Genomic DNA, 18,373 nt, shown 5'->3' with positions numbered 1-18,373 from the left:
TGGGAGAGAGAGAGAGAGAGAGAGAGAGAGAGAGAGAGAGAGAGAGAGAGAGAGAGAGAGAGTTGAGAAAAGATCTCAAATTATAACCCTGACTCTTCTAATTGCTATGTATCAGGCTTGCTTGAAAACCATTAACTAAATCTGGTGCTTCTGCATCCCAAGTGTATGTAATACATGTTCATGCTATCACACTTGGCTCACAATTGGGTAAAAATTTTTAAGGTTTCTTCAGTAAGATCCAATACATTAATATTGCTCTAAAGTATGGGGTCCTTTAAATACATGATATTAATGAAAAAAATTAAAACTACGTAAAAGAAGAAGAATACTTGGAAATTCAAATATTTCAGAGAATACAAAAATGAAAAGTATTTGCATGTCCCTGAGAAGAGAAAGAATGCAAATCTTCCAAGCCTGGCATTTGCTCTAGATTTAATCATATTCTGTAGACACACACAAACGCACATACACACACTCAACAACAACAAAAAAACACAAGGTTTAGAGCAAGGACATTTATCTACAAGAGAAAAAAATTAATACAAAATTCTCTCCACAGGAAGGGAAGTCATTTTGTAGAATCAGTATCATTGTCATGTAATTAGCACCCCGGGTTATATTTATTTAATCTCTTGAAAGTTTGAAAAAGTTCAGCCCTATCTGAAAGAGCCCTGATGGATAATATCCTAATGGAGTTATAAATTGAAACTAATTGGTTTATATGATTGTTATTAAGTCTAATTTCAGTTAGTTAATGGAATTTTGTGTGGCAAGGGAATAGAGGTAATCTTTGCAGATGATATTTTACTTTTGAAATTAGTTGGTGTATTATCCTATTGGATCCACAGTTATAAATAAACATGAAGTGATAGTACTCACCTCTACCTTTTGGGCCAAAGGTTAATTTTAGAGAAATGTAACAAAAAATTCATAATAATCCGAATATATTAATTTTTCTGTCCTTAATATTTGCACAGGTAGTCTATGCTTCGAACAGCCTGCACACAAGAACAAGTTATTCAAAGCAACGCAACCGTTTGGTAGAGGTGAATCCTTATCATAGTAGCTTCAATATCTTCCGATATCATTTAATAAATTAATATGGCCTTTGCTAAGACCCAAATATATCAAAAATATCAGAAAAACTGCGTAATTAAATGACTTGGATATTCTTTCACACTGTCATCCTTTAAACATGACGATTTTTATTTAATTAATTTTTATTACCTATTTATTTTACAACATGATTATAGTTTTCCATCCCTCTTTTCCTCCCATTCACTTCTCCCACCCTGTGCCCCTTCTCAACACCTTCCTCCTCTGTTTCTGTTTAAAAAGGGGCAGGCCTTGTATGGGTATCAACAAAACATGACATATCAAGTTGTGGTAAGACACAGAATCTCCCCTTTTATAAAGGGCAATCCAGTAGATGGAAGAGAATTCCAAGAGGGAGTCAAAATGATAGAGATATCCCCTGCTCCCATTGTTAGGAGTCCCATAAGTGGACCAAGTTACATAGCTGTCACATAAAAGTAGAGAGCATAGGTTGGGCTCATGAAGGTTTCCTGGTTCTTGATTAATATTCTGTGAGTTTTTATGAGCCAGGCTAGTTGTTTCTGTGACTTGTCTTGTGATGATCATAACCCCCTTTGGCTCCTATAATCCTTCCTCCCTCTTGCTAGTATGATTCTTTGAGCTTGGACTAATGTTGGTTTTCAATCTCTGCGTCTGTTTCCATCAGTTACTAAGACTCTCTGCTGGCAATTCAGAGTGCTACCAAGCTGATCACAGGAGATGGCCAGTTCAGGCTACATATCCACTATTGCTAGGAGTCTTATCTGGTGTCATCCTTAATGATTTGTGGGAGTTTCCTTTGCATTAGCTTTCCATCAAACCCTGAAATTCCCTCCTTCCAGTCATCTGAAGCATTTACCTATTTATTCTTTATCAATATAATCTTGGAAGTCAGATATCAGGGTGAGAACCTGAATGACCAGAGAAGTGGCTCTGAAGCAAGACTTCCTCTTGCTCTCTTTCCTTGATCCAAAAGGGCTAAGAAATGTCCTAAACTCCACCTTATTATTCCCAATGTCTCACTATATCTCCTCAATACTCCAAAACCCCTATGGCTCAGTTTGGTCAGCTAATAACTAATTCCATCTTCTGATTCAAAGTAAACTTTATCGGCAGTCTCAGTAGTACAATCAAAATATCCTACAACATTCATCTCTTTTGGTACATATCCCCCTCCATTCACCCCTCAACCTACTCCCTCTAGTTCCCATCACCACCTACCCCTAGTCCTCCCAGGAGATCTCTTCTATTTCCGCTTCCCAGGGAGATATATAAGTCCCATCTTGAGCCCTTCTTGTTTCCTAGCATCTCTGGTTCTGTGAATTGTAGCATGGTTATCCTTTATTTTATAGCTAACATTCATTAATAAGTGAGTACATATCATATTTGTCTTTCTGGGTCTGGGTTACCTCATGCAGGGTGATTATTTTTAGCCCCATCTATTTGCCTTCAAATTTCCTGATGTCATTGTTTTTAACAGCTGATTAATGCTCCATTGTATAAATGCACCACATCTACCCATTTTTTAGTTGAGGGGCATCTAGGTTGTTTCAAGGTTCTGTCTATTACAATTTAAACTGGTATAAACAAAGTTGAACAAGTTTTCTTATGATTGAGCATCCTTTTTGTAAATATTCAAGAGTGGTATAGCTGGGTCTTGAGGTAGAACGATTTCCAACTTTCTGACAAACTACTATATTGGTTCCCAAAGTGGCTGTTATAAGTTAGCACTCCCACCAGAAAATGAGGATGATTGCCCTTGTTTCACATCATCACTAGTATAAGCTGTCACTTGTGTTTTTTATCTTAACCATTCTGACAGGTGTAAGATAGAATGTCAGAACCATTTTGATTTACATTTCCCTGGTGAATTAGGGTGGTGAATATTTCTTTAAGTGTTTCTCTGTCATTTGAGATTCTTCCTTTGATAATTCTGTTTAGCTCTGTACCTTGATTTTTATTGGTTTATTTAGTTTGTTGATGTTTAATTTCTTGAGTACTTTATATATTTTGGAGATCAGTCCTCTGTTGGATGTGGGATTGGAAAATTTTTCTCCCATTCTGCAGGCTGCTGTTTTGTCCTGTTGACAGTGTCCTTTACCTTATAGAAACTTTTAGGTTTCATGAGAGGTCATTTATTAATTGTTGATCTTAGAGTCTGTGCTACTGGTATTCTATTCAGGAAGTTGCTTCCTGTGCCAATGTGTTCAAGACTGTTTCCAACTTTCTCTTCTGTAGAGTTCAATGTGTCTGTAGGGTTCAGTGTGCTGATGTCTTTGATCCACTTGGCAATGATTTTTGGGCAGGGTGATATATATGGTGTAACGGCGTAAACGAATGCAGATTGTCAAAATATATATACAGCTTTAATGGAGAAATAGACTTACAGAACCACCGTTCCCGCGGAGACCAGGAAAGCAGAAGCAAGCATCTGGGAGCACTCTTGCCAAATTTATAGGCTAAATTAGCCCGAGGCGAACATGCCCTCTAAGGGGCGGGACTTATTCCTACAATATGGATCTCTTTGCATTGTTCTGCATGCCAGCATTCAGTTATACCAACACCATTTGTTGAAGATGTTTTCTTATTGCCATTGTATAATTTTGATTTCTTTATCAAAACTCAGGTGTCCGTTTAGTTTGTGGATTTATGGCTGAGTCTTTGATTTGATGTTATTGATCCACCTGTCTGATTTTATACCAATACAATGTGACTTTGATTGCTACATCTCTATAGTAGAGCTTGAGATTAAGGATGCTGATAACTCCAGAAGTTCTTTATTGTACAGGATTGTTTTAGATATCCTGGATTTTTTGTTTTTCCATATGAATTTGAGAGTTGTAAAGAATTTCATTGGAATTTTGATAAGGATTAGGTTGAATCTATAGATCACTTTGGTAAGCTGGGCATTTTTACTGTTAATCATACCAATCCCTGAGCATGGAAGATCTTTGTATCTCCTGATATGTTCTATAATTTATTTCTTCAAAGATTTGAAGTTCTTGTCATAAGCATCTTTCACTTGCCTAGTTAAAGTTATCCCAAGATATTTTATATTATTTGTGGTTATTGTAAAGAGTGTTGTTTCCCCAATTTTTTCTAAGCCATTTTATCATTTGTGTATATGAAGGCTAATGGTGTTTTTAGTTAGTCATGCATCCAACCACCTCATTAAAGGTGTTCGTCAACTGTAGAAGTTCCATGGCAGAGTTTTTGGGTCGCTTATGTATACAGTCATATCATCTGCAAATAATGATTCTCCAACTCCATTCTTTCCAATTTGTATCCCCTTTAACTTATCTTTAACTTATCTTTAACTTATCTTATTGCTGTAGCTAGAACTTTAAGCACTGTATTGAATAGATATGGAAAGAGTGGGAAACCTTGTCCTTTTTCAAGATTTTATTGAAATTTCCTTGAGATTTTCCTCAATTAATTTGATATTGAAAATCAGCTTGTTATATATTGCATTTAGTATGTTTAGGTATTCTTTTTTATCTCTGATATCTCTAAGACTTTTATCATGAAGGGGTGTTATATTTTGTCAAAAGTTTTTTCAGCATATAACAAGATGGTCTTTAGTTTTCTTTTTTCTTTCAGTTTGTTTATATGGTGGATTACATTGACATATTTTTATGTATTGAAAATCTTTGTATTTTGTGATGAAACTTACTTGATGATGGTGATGACTTTTTTATGTGGTCATGAATTAGGTTAGTATTTATTGAGTGTTTCAAAGTCAGTGTTCACTAGGAAAATTGGTCTGTAATTCTCTTTTTTTGAGTTTTTTGTGGTTTGGATATCATTGTATCTGTGGTCTCATAAAGAGATTTTGGCAATGTTCGTTCTGCTTATATTTAGAGGAATAATTTGGGAAGTACAGATATTAGCTCTTCTTTAAAAGTCTTGTAGAAGTCTACACTGAAACCATCTAGCCCTGTGCTTTTTCTTGTTTAAAGACTTTTAATTACTGCTTTTATTTCCCTAGGGATTATAGGTCTGTTCATATTATTTATCTGATTGTGATTTAGTTTTTGTATGTGGTATCTATCAAGAAATTTGTCCATTTCTTTTAGTTTTGAATTTTGTGGAGAATAGGTTTTTGAAGTATGACATAATGATTATTTGGATTTTTGTCAGTGTATGTTGTTATATCCTCCTTTTTGTTTGTGATTTTGTTAATTTGTATATTTTCTCTCACTGTCTTTTAGTTAGTTTAGATAAGGATTTGTTTCATTGATTCTTTGTGTTATTTTTTTGTTTCTATTTCATTGATTTCTTCCCTGAGTTTAATTATTTCCTTCCATCTACTCTACTTGAGTGAGTTATCTTCTTGTGTTCTAGAGCTTTAAGGTATGCTGATAAGTCACAGTAATGAAATTTCTTCAAATTATTTTATATGCACTTAGTGCTGTGAATGCTCCTCTTATAACTTCTACGATTTTTGTCTCATCCATTTGTTGGAGAAACCTGCATGTTTGTTCCCAACTTCTCAGAACCAAAATATGCACACAGAAACCATAATATTTAAATCATTGCTTGGCCCATTAGCTTTAGCTTCTTACTGACTAACACATATCTGCTGTGGGACAATGGTCTGTATCCTGTCAATTATATTTTAAATAAACACTGATTGGTCAGTATCCAGGCAAGAAGTATAGGCAAAACAACCAGACAGGAAGTAAAGGCACGTCGATGAGAACAGGAGAATTCTGGGAAGAAGAAAGTCCTAGTCCGGAGTCGTGTACCAGCCTCGGAAGAAGCAAGAGGTGACTACCTCGCCAAATAAGGTACAGAGCCTCGTGGCTAACACAAACAAGAATAATGGGCTGCATGGCGTCTCTCTGTCTCTACCCTTCTTTCTCCCAGCCTTCACTGTAGTTTCCCCCACTTAGCTCTGCTCCCCTATAGCTCCCCAAAGCAGTTTCTTTATTAATTGATGATATTCACAGCATACAGAGGGAAATCCTATATCACCTCTCCTTTTCTGTTTAAATAAACAGAGGGTTTTTAATTTTAACATAGTAAAATTACATATAACAAAACATAAATCAAGTAAGAATTACAGTTACAATATTTATATCTACTTTATCTTTTATCACAGCTAAGGAAAACCTTAACTATAAATTCCTGAACTCCATCAAAGACTCCAGAAGGATATAATTTTACCTAAGTAAACAGGAAATACATTGTAAGCAACTTCCAAATCACTAGAAATGACAGAGACATCTCACTGCCTGGACATTCACCCAAAGTTCTTCTGTACTGTTGGGGCATCCATTTTCAGCCTACAGGCCCATAGTATCCAACATACTTTTCCATGAAGTAGGCAATTTCAAAGATAATTCTGCTTATATTGGCAGTTTGTCAGTCACATTTTTCTGTGTCCTGCAGAATGTCTTGCAGACTCTAATGAAGCAGGAACCCTGAAGGATTGTCTCACCTTTAGTCACATTCAGCAGTCGTGTGGATCTTGCATGTCCACTTTGACTAATTTTTGCATTGATTTTCATTGAATTCTAGAAAATCTTTAATTTCTTTGTTTATTACTTCCTCAGCCCAGTGGTAATTCCGTTCAGAGGTGTTCATTTTCCATGAGTTTGTAGGCTTTCTTTAGTTTGGTTTGTTGTTGAACTCCAATGTTAATCCATAATGATCTGACAAGATACATTGTGTTACTTCAAATTTTTTGTATCTGTTAAGACACAAGCAAGTGATCAGTTTTGGAGAAGGTTCCATGAGGTGCTAAGAAGAAAGCATATTTTTGGTGTTTTGGTGAAATGTTCCATAGATATCTATTAGGTTCATTTGAGTTATTTCATGTGTTAATTTTGTGATTTCTTCATTTAGTTTGTTTGAATGACATGTCCATTGGTGTCAGTGGGGTGTTGAAGTTTTCAACTATTAATGTGTAGGCTTTGATGTGTGATTTACACTTTAATAATGTTTCTTTTACAAATATGAGTGCCTTTGCATTTGGGGCATAGATGCTCAGAATTGAGACATCATCTTCATAGATTTGTCCTTTAATGAATACAAAATGTTTTTTTCTATCTCTTTTGATTGATTTTGGTTTGAACTCTATTTTGTTAGATTTTAAGATAGCTACACTAGCTTTACTTTCACGTCTACTTAATTATAATTTTTTTCAGCCATTTATTCTGAAGTAATGTCTGTCTATAATTTTGAGGTGTGTTTCTTGTATGGAACAGGAGGATGCATCCCGTTTTCTTATCTATTTTGTTTGCCTATGACATTTTATTGGTGAATTAAACCTATTGATATTGAGCAGTATAAATGAGCAGGACCCAGGAACAGTAAGGCAGGAATGGGCTGGGAAGACATGCATTTGGGGTAAGTGTCCAGGGTACAGACCATGCGAAGGTATGCAATTCCATCCACTGACGGGCGGGTCACTCCCCCGTTTGGGCTGATATGGTCTTAGCCTCAATGGCAAAAGTCCACTGGGTTTGGGGTCTGGTCCCAGAAACAGAGGTGTGAACTAGTTGGGCAGAGTGGGCCTGAGGAAGGGTCCCCGTAGACTGAATCCAAGGAGGGTAACAGTTCCTCCGCAGAAGGATCACTCACACACTCTGGCTGGTATGGCCTGGACACCTTGCTGAGGTAATGGAGAGGGCCAAGCAGATTCACCAGGCACTAGATGGGAAGGCATGGGCTGGGGAAGGGTTGCAAGGGTGCAAACAGGAAAGTGCAGAATCCCGGGAAAGTTGCAGTTCAACTGGCAGGCAGGTCAGCCACACATTCTGTCTTGAGTTAGCATGGTTATTTCTTTACTGTCCTCCAACTATTGACTGGCTGAAGTGGAAAACCATAATTCACATGTGTGGTCCAAAAATTGATAATGTCTGTAATCACTGTGTAATAGAGTCTTTTGATTTTTTTCCATTTGGTAAATGAATATTATTTCAGTAGAGATAAATGATCTCTATTGGTATTTTGTAACTAAAAATGCTATCATTTGTAATATATGCTAAAGTTTGAGATCATTTTAACAGGCATTAAAATCACTCCCGACTGTTTGCCATCTCAGGTTTGTCTCTTCATTTGACAGAGGCTTTAAAGAGAACAAGCAATCGAAATGGAAAATATAAGTACAGCCATTTCTTAATTTGTTTTTGGATGAGGCGTTTCCCAGAATAACGCTCTCCTGGAAACTTCAAATTCGAACTGTGGCATTCACAAACATCAGCTCTGTGGAACTGATTATGAGTGTGTAAGTGGATAATACAATGTGTGCACTAACATATATAAAGAACCCAATCTACAGAGAAGATGGAATGAAAACAGGACAGGTGACCTATGTACTATGGTAATAGCTCTTCCAGCAGGGGGCTTCCCTCACTCTGTAAGAAGAGATGATTTGTTGCTTAGGCACCAGGCAGACCAGACTGATAATGGCCTGAGAAACAGCATCAAGTTCCTGCATGGTTTGCCGCCCCTATAGCTATTCTTTATAGCAGCTTTGCACAATGCTTACCTTGCAGAAATCAGTACTAAAAGAAACATAAAAAAAAACACACTGTATAAAACAAGGATGTTCATTATCTGAACTCATCTATATGATTTTGTTATCAAGCTATAAGAAAACAAGTTATTGGACGTCAAAACTAATGACACAGAGAGAAAATGATTGATCAATATTTGTTGCATGTGTATGATATGCTTTTGTTGACACTTTATATACAAAAACTCACCAGATACTTACACTAACCAGCAGTGGGTATTACTTCATATTCTTTTGTTTGTAGATATCAAAAATCCAAATTCACAGAAATCCACTCACAGAGCAAAGACTTTAGAGTTAATAACTACATTCTGAGATTCAACTAGAACAGTGTGCTAGTTATATAGGTGTTAATGGAATTTTCTTTATTTCTAAGAATTTGGCCTTGTGATTATAACTCTTTTGACCAAATTTCTTACTTTAATTATGGTAGTGTTTTTATATACATAAATTTTTATCATTTGCTATAATTAACAGTAATAGTATAAAACCATTCATATAGAAATGGTATTAAGTCATTTGCCAAGATACTGCAAGAGCAATATACAACACAATGCAAATGCCATATATGCCCACCTGTACTAAAATCATTTCAGAATATCATCTAAATATTCTCCACCCTTTTGTTCTAGAAATAGAAAGATAAGTTGGAGAATAAAATTGACAGAATTCAAGCCATTTCAGGTAATATGGAAGCTATTACCGTATTCCTTTATGTGGAAGACTGATTATATACTAGACGCCATAAAATGCACTTCCATTTCTAAAAGTTTTTGTGGCATTAGATCTTTGTGGACAAAGCCCAAGAGATGCACCATGGTTTCCTTGTTTTGTTGGTTTGGTTTGGTTTGGTTTCTTATTTCGTTAAATCTTTTTCTTCTATCATTGATTTCTACCTCCTTGCCACTGATGGCACCTGGGCATCACAAAGATGATCAAGTACAGCAAGGAAACATCACCATTCATGCTTTTACTGACACTTTTCTTGGAACTCGATGTGTCATTTCCATCACTATTTCTCCTTCATAATGACAGTCAATTCATTAATACAAAGACTGGTCATTCTACCCAATCTACTTATCCCCTATTTAAACCTCTATAGTAGTAGTCATTTGTTATCTTATAGTTTATCTTAATATTTTTCTCATTTTAATTAAATTGATCTTATCTGATATCAGAAACTTACCAAGACTTCATAGTTTCTTTCAAAATATCCACAAATTAGTATATAAAGTGATATGCCTCTTAAGATTTTACTAATAAAGATTTTACTAATAGATGCTTCCTGTTGACATGTTTGAGTACTCTACAGACAATATTCTTAATATACAACTAGTTTTTTGCTTAGTTTTAATTGACAGATGAAAACAATATGTACTTATGAATGTTATGTTGCTTTGAACTGTATTACCTTTTTTTTTCTTTGTGGTCTTAATAGACAAAGACCTATTGCCATTCTGCATTGACTGTTTCTGTGTGTAAATATCTGAAGTCAGGCTGGTTATGCCTATGTCTTAGCTAAGTTGTTTTTCTGTTGAATGTTCAAAGACAAATGCTCAAACTCCAATGTTTTGAATGAGATACATATTTCCTCCTCCTGTTCTATGACAAGTTTTCCTACATATATTTTTCTAAAATACTATATGTTCTTAATGCCTACCAGGTTTTTTAAAATTTATCTCAAAAAATATTCTGCTATCAAAGTATATACCAGGCATCCTGATCTTGTTTACTTTTATTTTAGTTATATCGATTAGTCTTCTAATCTGTCTGTCCTTGCTTTATTTCCTGTTGTTGCAATAAAATAAGCTAAAAAAAAAAACAGAAAGCAAAAAGGTGTTTAATCAGCTCATAATTATAGATCACAGCCCATCGTTGTAGAGAAGTCAGGTGGCAGGGACTTGAAAAGCCGTCACAATCATGGTCAGGAGCAAAGAGAACAGATACCAGCAGGCTAAGTTTTCAACCAGCTTTTTCTTCTCTTATAGAGTCCATGATGCAAACCCAGATGCCTCAAACAGTGGACTGAGTCTTCCTACCTCAGTTAATATAACTGAGACCAGCACTCCCAGACATGCTCACAGGCCACTCTCTAACTTAGAGAGCTTCTCTGCCAATGTAATTCTAAATTAGGTCAGGTTGATAATTAAAATTAACCATCACATATCTAACTGAATTAATCTTATTTATTTTTCTTACTTTCCTTATTTCTGATAATCTCAAGACTATTCTTGTTATTTGCAGGGGGTTAAGTTTAATTGTTCTGCTGCCTTTATTTCAGTTCTGATCAATACCAATTTATTCATCAATTTAGCAAGGATCAATTATATCTTTTCATCTTTTAACATTAATTTATCAACATGGCTTTAGTTGTTAAATTATCTTACTGATTTTTAGATTTTGTTTTCTTGATATCATGCTACAATTATATTGGTTGTATAAGATAACATAACAATTTTCTTGGGACTTTGTTGATTTTCACTTTATGTTTGTTTGCCTTGCAGATGCTTATGTAGTTACTATTCCTTCAAATTTATTAATAACTCTCTTGCTTGCTGTACTATTTGATTTCTGTAATTTGTCAATATTTCTATTTCCTGAGCAGCCATGACTATAGTTTTTGTAGTCTTTGCTATACTGAGACTGAGTTCATAAATATTTATTCATCCCTTACCTGTCCAGTGCTGCAGTCGTTTTTTGTTTTTTTTTTTTTTTTTTTTTTTTTTTTTTTTTTTTTTTTTTTTTTTATTTTTTTTAACACAGGGTTTATGTAAAGCTTGGGTGTGTATGGTTCTATTCTCTCCACAACTTGAAGGCCTGTGAAAGGTCAGAATTAAAGCATACAATTTTTATACTGTTTTTATTATTGTATATTATTTTGAAATGTTTGAGTAAGTGACTTTATATCACTTTCTTGTATAAAAATTTAATCCCTAAACTCATTTATTAATGTCACTTAGAGTGACATTTGGGAGATCATTATACCTTTCTGAAGTATGTAGTATGCCATGGCATCCTTTCAAAGGACTGGAAGATACAAGAACAGTAAGAGTACTCTGAGAACACACCATTCCTTACTCTCACCATATGGTCCCATCTACTGGAACTATCAGAAATAAATGTCTACTTTCTTGCTTCCTTTCTTCCATCATTTATTTCTTTTAAATTTTATATAATTTATCATAAAAATTGCAAATAAAACAAATCACACTCCCATGTTAATTAGACCCTAGTCTATGTGTCTCAATGAACTTTAATACGGGTTGAATAGAAAATAATTTGAGTAGTTGTTTTTAACAAAACTTCAAATTTGTGATATAATTCAGAATTCAGTTGTAAAAACCACACACACATGCGCACACACACACACACAGAGAGAGAGAGAGAGAGAGAGAGAGAGAGAGAGAGAGAGAAAACCAGACAGACCTAGAGCCTGTTGGACTTTGGAGCCTTTCATTTTAAAGCATCTCCAGAACTTTCTAGAACTTTCATTGTGTTTCTGAGCAGTTTTGCACTTCATCCTTGCTAGATTGCTTTCCTAGAGATAGAAGGTTCTGGTACTGGGGGAGAAGAGCCATCAATAGTCTTACCAACAGTGTTACACAGCTCTGAATCCTGCCAGCAACAATAGTGACAGGACTAGCAAGATATGTCAGTAACCAATTACATTATGATTGGATTTAAGACCCCCTTACAAGAAGCAACTCCTGTCTGGCATTCAACTGGTATCCAAACCTCTGCTATCTTTATAATAGGCTCTAGCGTAAAGCAAAATACTATTATTCTGCTAAATCATTATACTAACAATATGCCCCATATGTTCTTATGCTTCTAGCCATGTTTAGGGTATCTCAGTCCTTAAACATGAGCTTCTATTTATAGTAGAGAAACATTAATTTAGACTTCTATAACTAGTCAATATACAGAGAATAAAAGACTATGGGGTTCTCAGCTCTAATTGGTCATTTATATAATACCTCCTTCCCTCAAGGCTCAGGCATCATTACAGAAGACAAGAGAATTGTCAGAACCAGATCTAGACATTTTCATAAAAACATTCTTTGGTGGATATGACAGTGCCAGGGCTGCTGCTCACATGAACTCACAGTAACTGTGATGATTTGTACAAAACCTGTAAAAGATAAAGGCAGTCAAAAATCCTAGCAGGAATTGGGAGACTCACGGAGTTGCACACTAGACGATGAGCTGTTGGTATTTGATGATTGTGGGTGGGGAAGGAGCTGCACTCTGGAGAGGCTTTCTACACTCCAGTGGTTGTTTCTATACCCACTGCACATACAAGTAACAGTAAGTGGACTCAAGAGGTTTAAAAAAAATAAAAACCACAAAGTTGAGAGAGAAAAGTAGTGGGAGAGAAAGGGAAGGAAGTGAAAGTGAGGGACTGGGGGTATATTTGATCAAAATATATTATATGAAATGCATACATTCTATGAGATTATCAGGAAAAATTGGAAACAAAACAATTATCTCATGTTCACTTGCTGACAGGAAACATTTTCACACACACACAGAGAAAGAGAGAGAGAAGGGTGTTAAATTGGTCACTATACTTTGTACTCTAAGATAAAGGAAATTAAGGCAAAGCCTGCTGTCAACTTTTACTGCCTTCTGAAAGACGACAATTCTAGCTTTTTCAGGATGTTTATTTTTTGAAGTCCTCATTTGCAATTGCTATTTTCATATCCTTTGTCCACCATAAGGAGGCTGAAAAAGAGCAAGGGCTCTTTAAGGGTGTCATCACTGGTCCACAGGCACTAGCTTAAGCTCTGTCAGAACACAAGCATAGCTGTCTGCAGGGGGTCCGTTATTTTACTCCCTAAAGAGTTTGTAAAAGACAAACGAGATCCCTATATAATAAGGTACCCAATTTGTTCTAATAAAGATAGTAAGCACATATGAGAACGAACAGGGATATGTAAGGCTTCGAGTAAAAATTGTAATTTTTCCATTTGGAAGTGGAAAACAGCTACATGAACTACAGGAGCTGCTGCTGATTAGAAATTTGTGAAAGGCAATAGATTTGAGCAGAATATTAAAGGACTGGTAGGGCGTGGACTTTGCAGCAGCGAGTGAAGTGCTATGTACACTCTAAGTCAAAGAGCTGGGCTCTTCTATGACTTCTAAGAAAAGAAAGAATTGCACTAATGCTTTTAAAATAACCTGGAGGCGTGGAGACATTCAGTGACACTTGGTGACATTCACCTTTGATCTTTGAAGCTGCCCCAGGGGTTGAAGATCCCTACGTTGTCACTTTCCATATCTCGCTGGAGACATTTGAATTCCTTTCCTAGAACTTGGAGAAAACATTTCTAGCCTTACAATCTCTTCCTAGGAGTTCAAATTCTAACAGGCTGACATTAGCAACAAGAGATTAGAGGTGTGAACTTCCTCAATATATGTTAACAAGGTGCTAAATGTGAAGGCCAATTATAGCTACTCTTAACTTCCTGTCTCCTGAAGGCCCAGTGAATGAGCATGAGCAGGTTAAGGCTCTCACTCTGAGGTATTTATAGGATTCTCAGCTGAAACTTATTGGATTCCTGAAAGGGTAGTAGTGGATTCCTCAGGGTATTGAGGAATTTTGTAGGCCCACCGTAAATGCTCCAGATGCCTTCCAGAACACCTGGCAATAAATTCCAGCCCCTTTGGCTTCCCCTTTCTTCTGATGCAAGGTTATTAAATATGAAATATTGCATGCTGAAATGCACATAAAACAGCCTAATTAGTAAGAGGAGGAAGTGAGAGCCAGGGCACACATGCTAAAAAAAGGGATCATAGAAGGGCTAAGGGGTATGCTTTGTAATTGCAAAAACACAGGCAACTCAACCCCCTTAAAGACTTGATGGTATAGCAGTCCCTGCTGTTGAACTTTTTCTCTTGTTCTAATGATTTTTTTTTTCACTTGACAGTGGCATTATTAAAATTTTTGCTCCTCACATAAAAATGAAACAAAACTATAATTTTTACAACAGATTGAAATTTACAAAAATGTTGGAGGAAATCCTCTAGTGATTTCTCCTATGGTCCTTAACCGTGCAGTCTTTATCCAAATATTAACATGAGAAAATGCCAGTATACACACTTAGTTTACTATAGGAATAGCAAGGGCCTCTCTCTCTCTCTCTCTCTCTCTCTCTCTCTCTCTCTCTCTCTNTCTCTCTCTCTCTCTCTCTCTCTCTCTCTCTCTCTCTCTCTCTCTCTCTTCCTTTTTGTTCTTTTCTCCACCCAATCTCTTGCCTGGTATATTTTTTTTATTTCACCATATTCCATATAATGTTGCAAATAAGTTCACTGCCATTCTGACATAGTTAAATTCATTAAAATGATATTTGCCTTAGGAACCTAAATACAGATCTTTATGTCTTCAAGTGTTCATTCAAAGCAGATGTGAAATTTTTAGTCTATTGAGAGTTCATCCCTAGTCCTCATAGTGATAAGCACCTTGATTTAAAATTTAAATGCTCTATTCCCACAGAAATGATTAACTTGCATTCTGTTGCTATTTTCTGGAAACTTTTTGTTGCCTTCTATCAGATCAAAGTAATAGAGTTTACAGAGAAACTCATATTAAACGATGGATTGATGAGAGGAAAGCATATCATGTTCACACTATGTGACATGCGGGCTCCTATGAGACATAAAGCCTTTATAAGTAAATAGCAAAAACACAAGAAAGACTATGGGGATCTTTTGTATGTGTAGAACTATAAACAAAAAGCAAATGCACATTGTATAATGTTGAATGTGCTGTGTAATGCTGGTGGTTTACAAAGCCTGCTTATATTTTTCTTGGCCTCTCCATGTGTTATTAATTTTTTCCAGGCACAGGAGAGACACACCTGCGGAAGAGGGTTGCTTTGTATCACTTTGGAAGAAGGACAGAAAAGTCTTTTCTGGCCTTGTAGAGAGGATGGGTGAGGGAAAGATCATATGGGTGTTCCTGATAGTTTTCATCAGTATTCAATTACTATGAAAAGACACCATGCCATGACAACTCTTATAAAGGGAAACATTTCATTGGGCTGGTTTACAGGTTTAGAGCTTTATTTCATTGTCATGGCAGGAAGCATGGTGGCATAACAGGCAAACATGGTGCTGAATGAGCTGAGAGTTCTATATCTGGATCTGGATCCATATGTAGCAACAAAAGATAATGGACTAAACCTCTGAAGTGTAAGCCAACTCCCATTAAATATCTTATAAGAAAAAAAAGATAAACAATGACCCGTGCTTAAGCATTTTGAACACCAAAGTCCACCCCCAGTGTCACACTTCCCTCAACAAGATGATACCTTTTTCAACAAGGTCACACCTACTAATCTTTTTCAAATAGCACCACTCGCTAATGACCAACTTTAAAATATATGAGCCTATAAGGGTCATTCCTTCTTAAATCACCATGTGACTGGGTCATTCTTTCCAATGCCAAGATGCAATATTAGAAGATTCTTTGTCTTTAAGTCTACCTCTTCTCTATCTAAACTATTCTTAGACACATTTTAAGCCATGTTGGTTCTTTAGCTCCACAGTTTCTCTTAATCTCAGGAAACTATTAATAAAATACCTTAAATATAGTGAAAATATCCCAAAGCATATAAATTGCTAAGTACTCATCAAATGGCTCATGGTGAGTGCTGAAATTCATGAACCTCAGTTATGGTGAGTTTTATCATAAATGTTTGCTTTCTAAAGTTATTACATGAATTTAAAAGGTATAATTTACAGTTATATTTATCAATTAAAGTAATTATCAATATTTGTGTGATTAATAATGGTATCTGAAAGAGCATCACTCTGTGTTACTACCTCCTAGGTATCATGGTAGGTTGATCTTAGCCTATCAGTCCTTAGGTTTCAATGTCGTTTTACATACAATGGATCATATTGTCATATCCACTTTTGACTTGTGCATTTACTAGCAAACAGAAAATTTCTTTTACGTTCTGCTTTTAGTGTAGAAAGCCTCTCTTAATCAGAGTATACAACTACTGCTAAGGTTATACACTATGTTCTAACTGTAGACTTGGTAGTAATAGCACAACAAAAATGAAAATTGCTGAATAGGTCAAAAAAAATTCAGTGTGGAAGTAGGGGACTCCTGGCTTCTAATCTTACAGATTAGAATTCTTCAACCAAATGTGATGCTTTCCCCAGAGGTGGTATTCAGCAATATGCAGATATGATTTTGTTTATCATAACTGGCATAACTATTGTATAATATTTTCCTGGGATGGTTAGTGTAACAAGTTTATTGTAAGACTGGCATTGGCTCACTAGCCACCAAATAATGACACAGAGACCTATTATTAATTATGAGAGCTTGTCCTTTAGCTTAGGACTGTCTCACCTAGCTCTTATAATTTAAATTAACCTACTTATATTAACCTACATTCTGCCATATGGAGTTATCTCTCATCCATCTTGCACCTCCTGTTTCCTCTCCATGTCTAGCTGACAATTCTGCTTTTCTTCTTCCCAGAGTCCTCTCTTTGTCCCAAAGTCCTACCTATAACTCTAACCAAGCTATTGCCCATTCTGCTCTTAATAACACCAATCATAGAAATATAATTTCACATAGTGTACAAATATTCTATAACAAAATAGCAAATATCTATTTACATTAGATTTTTTTATCAACAACAGACAAAAGAAATGAATTCACTTACCACTAGCTGGATGTACAAATGAGTTTAATTTTGACTACTTATGGAAGTACAGGCAAATTGTGAGTACCTACACCAATAAAGAAAATGTCTCTTTCCTAGTAATCATGAACTTCTTAGAAATCCTTGGGGAGGAATGGAGAGTCATGAGCCATGCTACTTCACAGGAAGTTAATTGGCCTAATCTTATGTGAGTCTCCTACAAGGTCTAAAACTAATAACAGGTTAAGATTATAAAGGTGATGTCTTACCTGTAAGACTACATTGCACAATAACATGAATTATACTACTTAGGTTCAGTACTGGACAGTATGCTTGTTACTAGATATGCTATGGTTAAAAGAACAATGGACATGACAAGGGTAGCTGATAGATAATGTTGATAACTCAGTATGTTTTGTTGGAAAAATACACACACACATCCATAAACATGATGCATGTTGTTAGCTAGCACGGGGATCTTTGGAGTTTGAGAACAATTTAGGCTACATAGAGTTATACACTAGCCAAGGTTAGAGAGAGAGATTCTGCCTCAAAAAGGAGAAAAGAATGCAAAAATCTAAATAAAGATGAAAATTAAGTTGTGACTATTACATGTCTGGTAATATAGAAGGTTATCAAATGAAACTGAGGATTTATCAGTTTTCAAGAACAGTTAATATACCCCCAAATTTTTTTAAAGATATGTCTGAGTGATAATTATTTTTAGTTTTATAGGAAAAATAATATCTAACTTATATGGACTAAATTCAATTGGGTAGATACAAGGGTGGCAAGTCCTCAGTGGATAATATGTTGTTGCTTGACACTGGACATTGCTGGAAGGAACCCTTAGAAATTATTACAAGGTTCAGTTACCTCTGTTCTTAGGATTTCAGTCTAAAACAGTAGAGTAGTATATGAGATGATGAATTTTGAGGTTTATATAGAGATATAAATGGGATGCCACTTCAGCAAAGAGGGCAGGGAGTGGTCCATAGAGAAAGAAGTTGAAAACTTTTGCTGGATAGGAGAACCCAAAGAAAAACATATAGGCATCCTCCTGAATATTAACCTTTATCAGGCGATGAAAGGAGACAGAGACAGAGAC

General features: G+C 35.7%; 1 protein-coding gene across 1 annotated transcript in view; it reads right to left on the bottom strand.

Annotated features, from left to right (window-relative positions):
• Nucleotides 1-13,878, bottom strand: part of LOC126506235 (tubulin alpha-1A chain-like) — a 19,750-nt gene extending 5,872 nt beyond the window's left edge. Inside the window, exon 1 of the mRNA XM_050149616.1 lies at nucleotides 13,823-13,878. Coding sequence (XP_050005573.1) covers nucleotides 13,823-13,878 — 56 coding nt within the window. The remainder of the gene's footprint in view (nucleotides 1-13,822) is intronic.
• Between the last annotated feature and the right edge of the window lie 4,495 nt (nucleotides 13,879-18,373).

The sequence above is a fragment of the Alexandromys fortis genome, unplaced genomic scaffold (assembly GCF_014885135.2).
Source record: "Alexandromys fortis isolate MF-2015 unplaced genomic scaffold, M_Fortis_MF-2015_v1.1 scaffold_0, whole genome shotgun sequence".
NCBI lineage: Eukaryota > Metazoa > Chordata > Mammalia > Rodentia > Cricetidae > Alexandromys > Alexandromys fortis.
The sequence above is the reverse complement of the archived record's forward strand: the minus strand, read 5'-3'. Positions and strand labels throughout refer to the sequence as shown.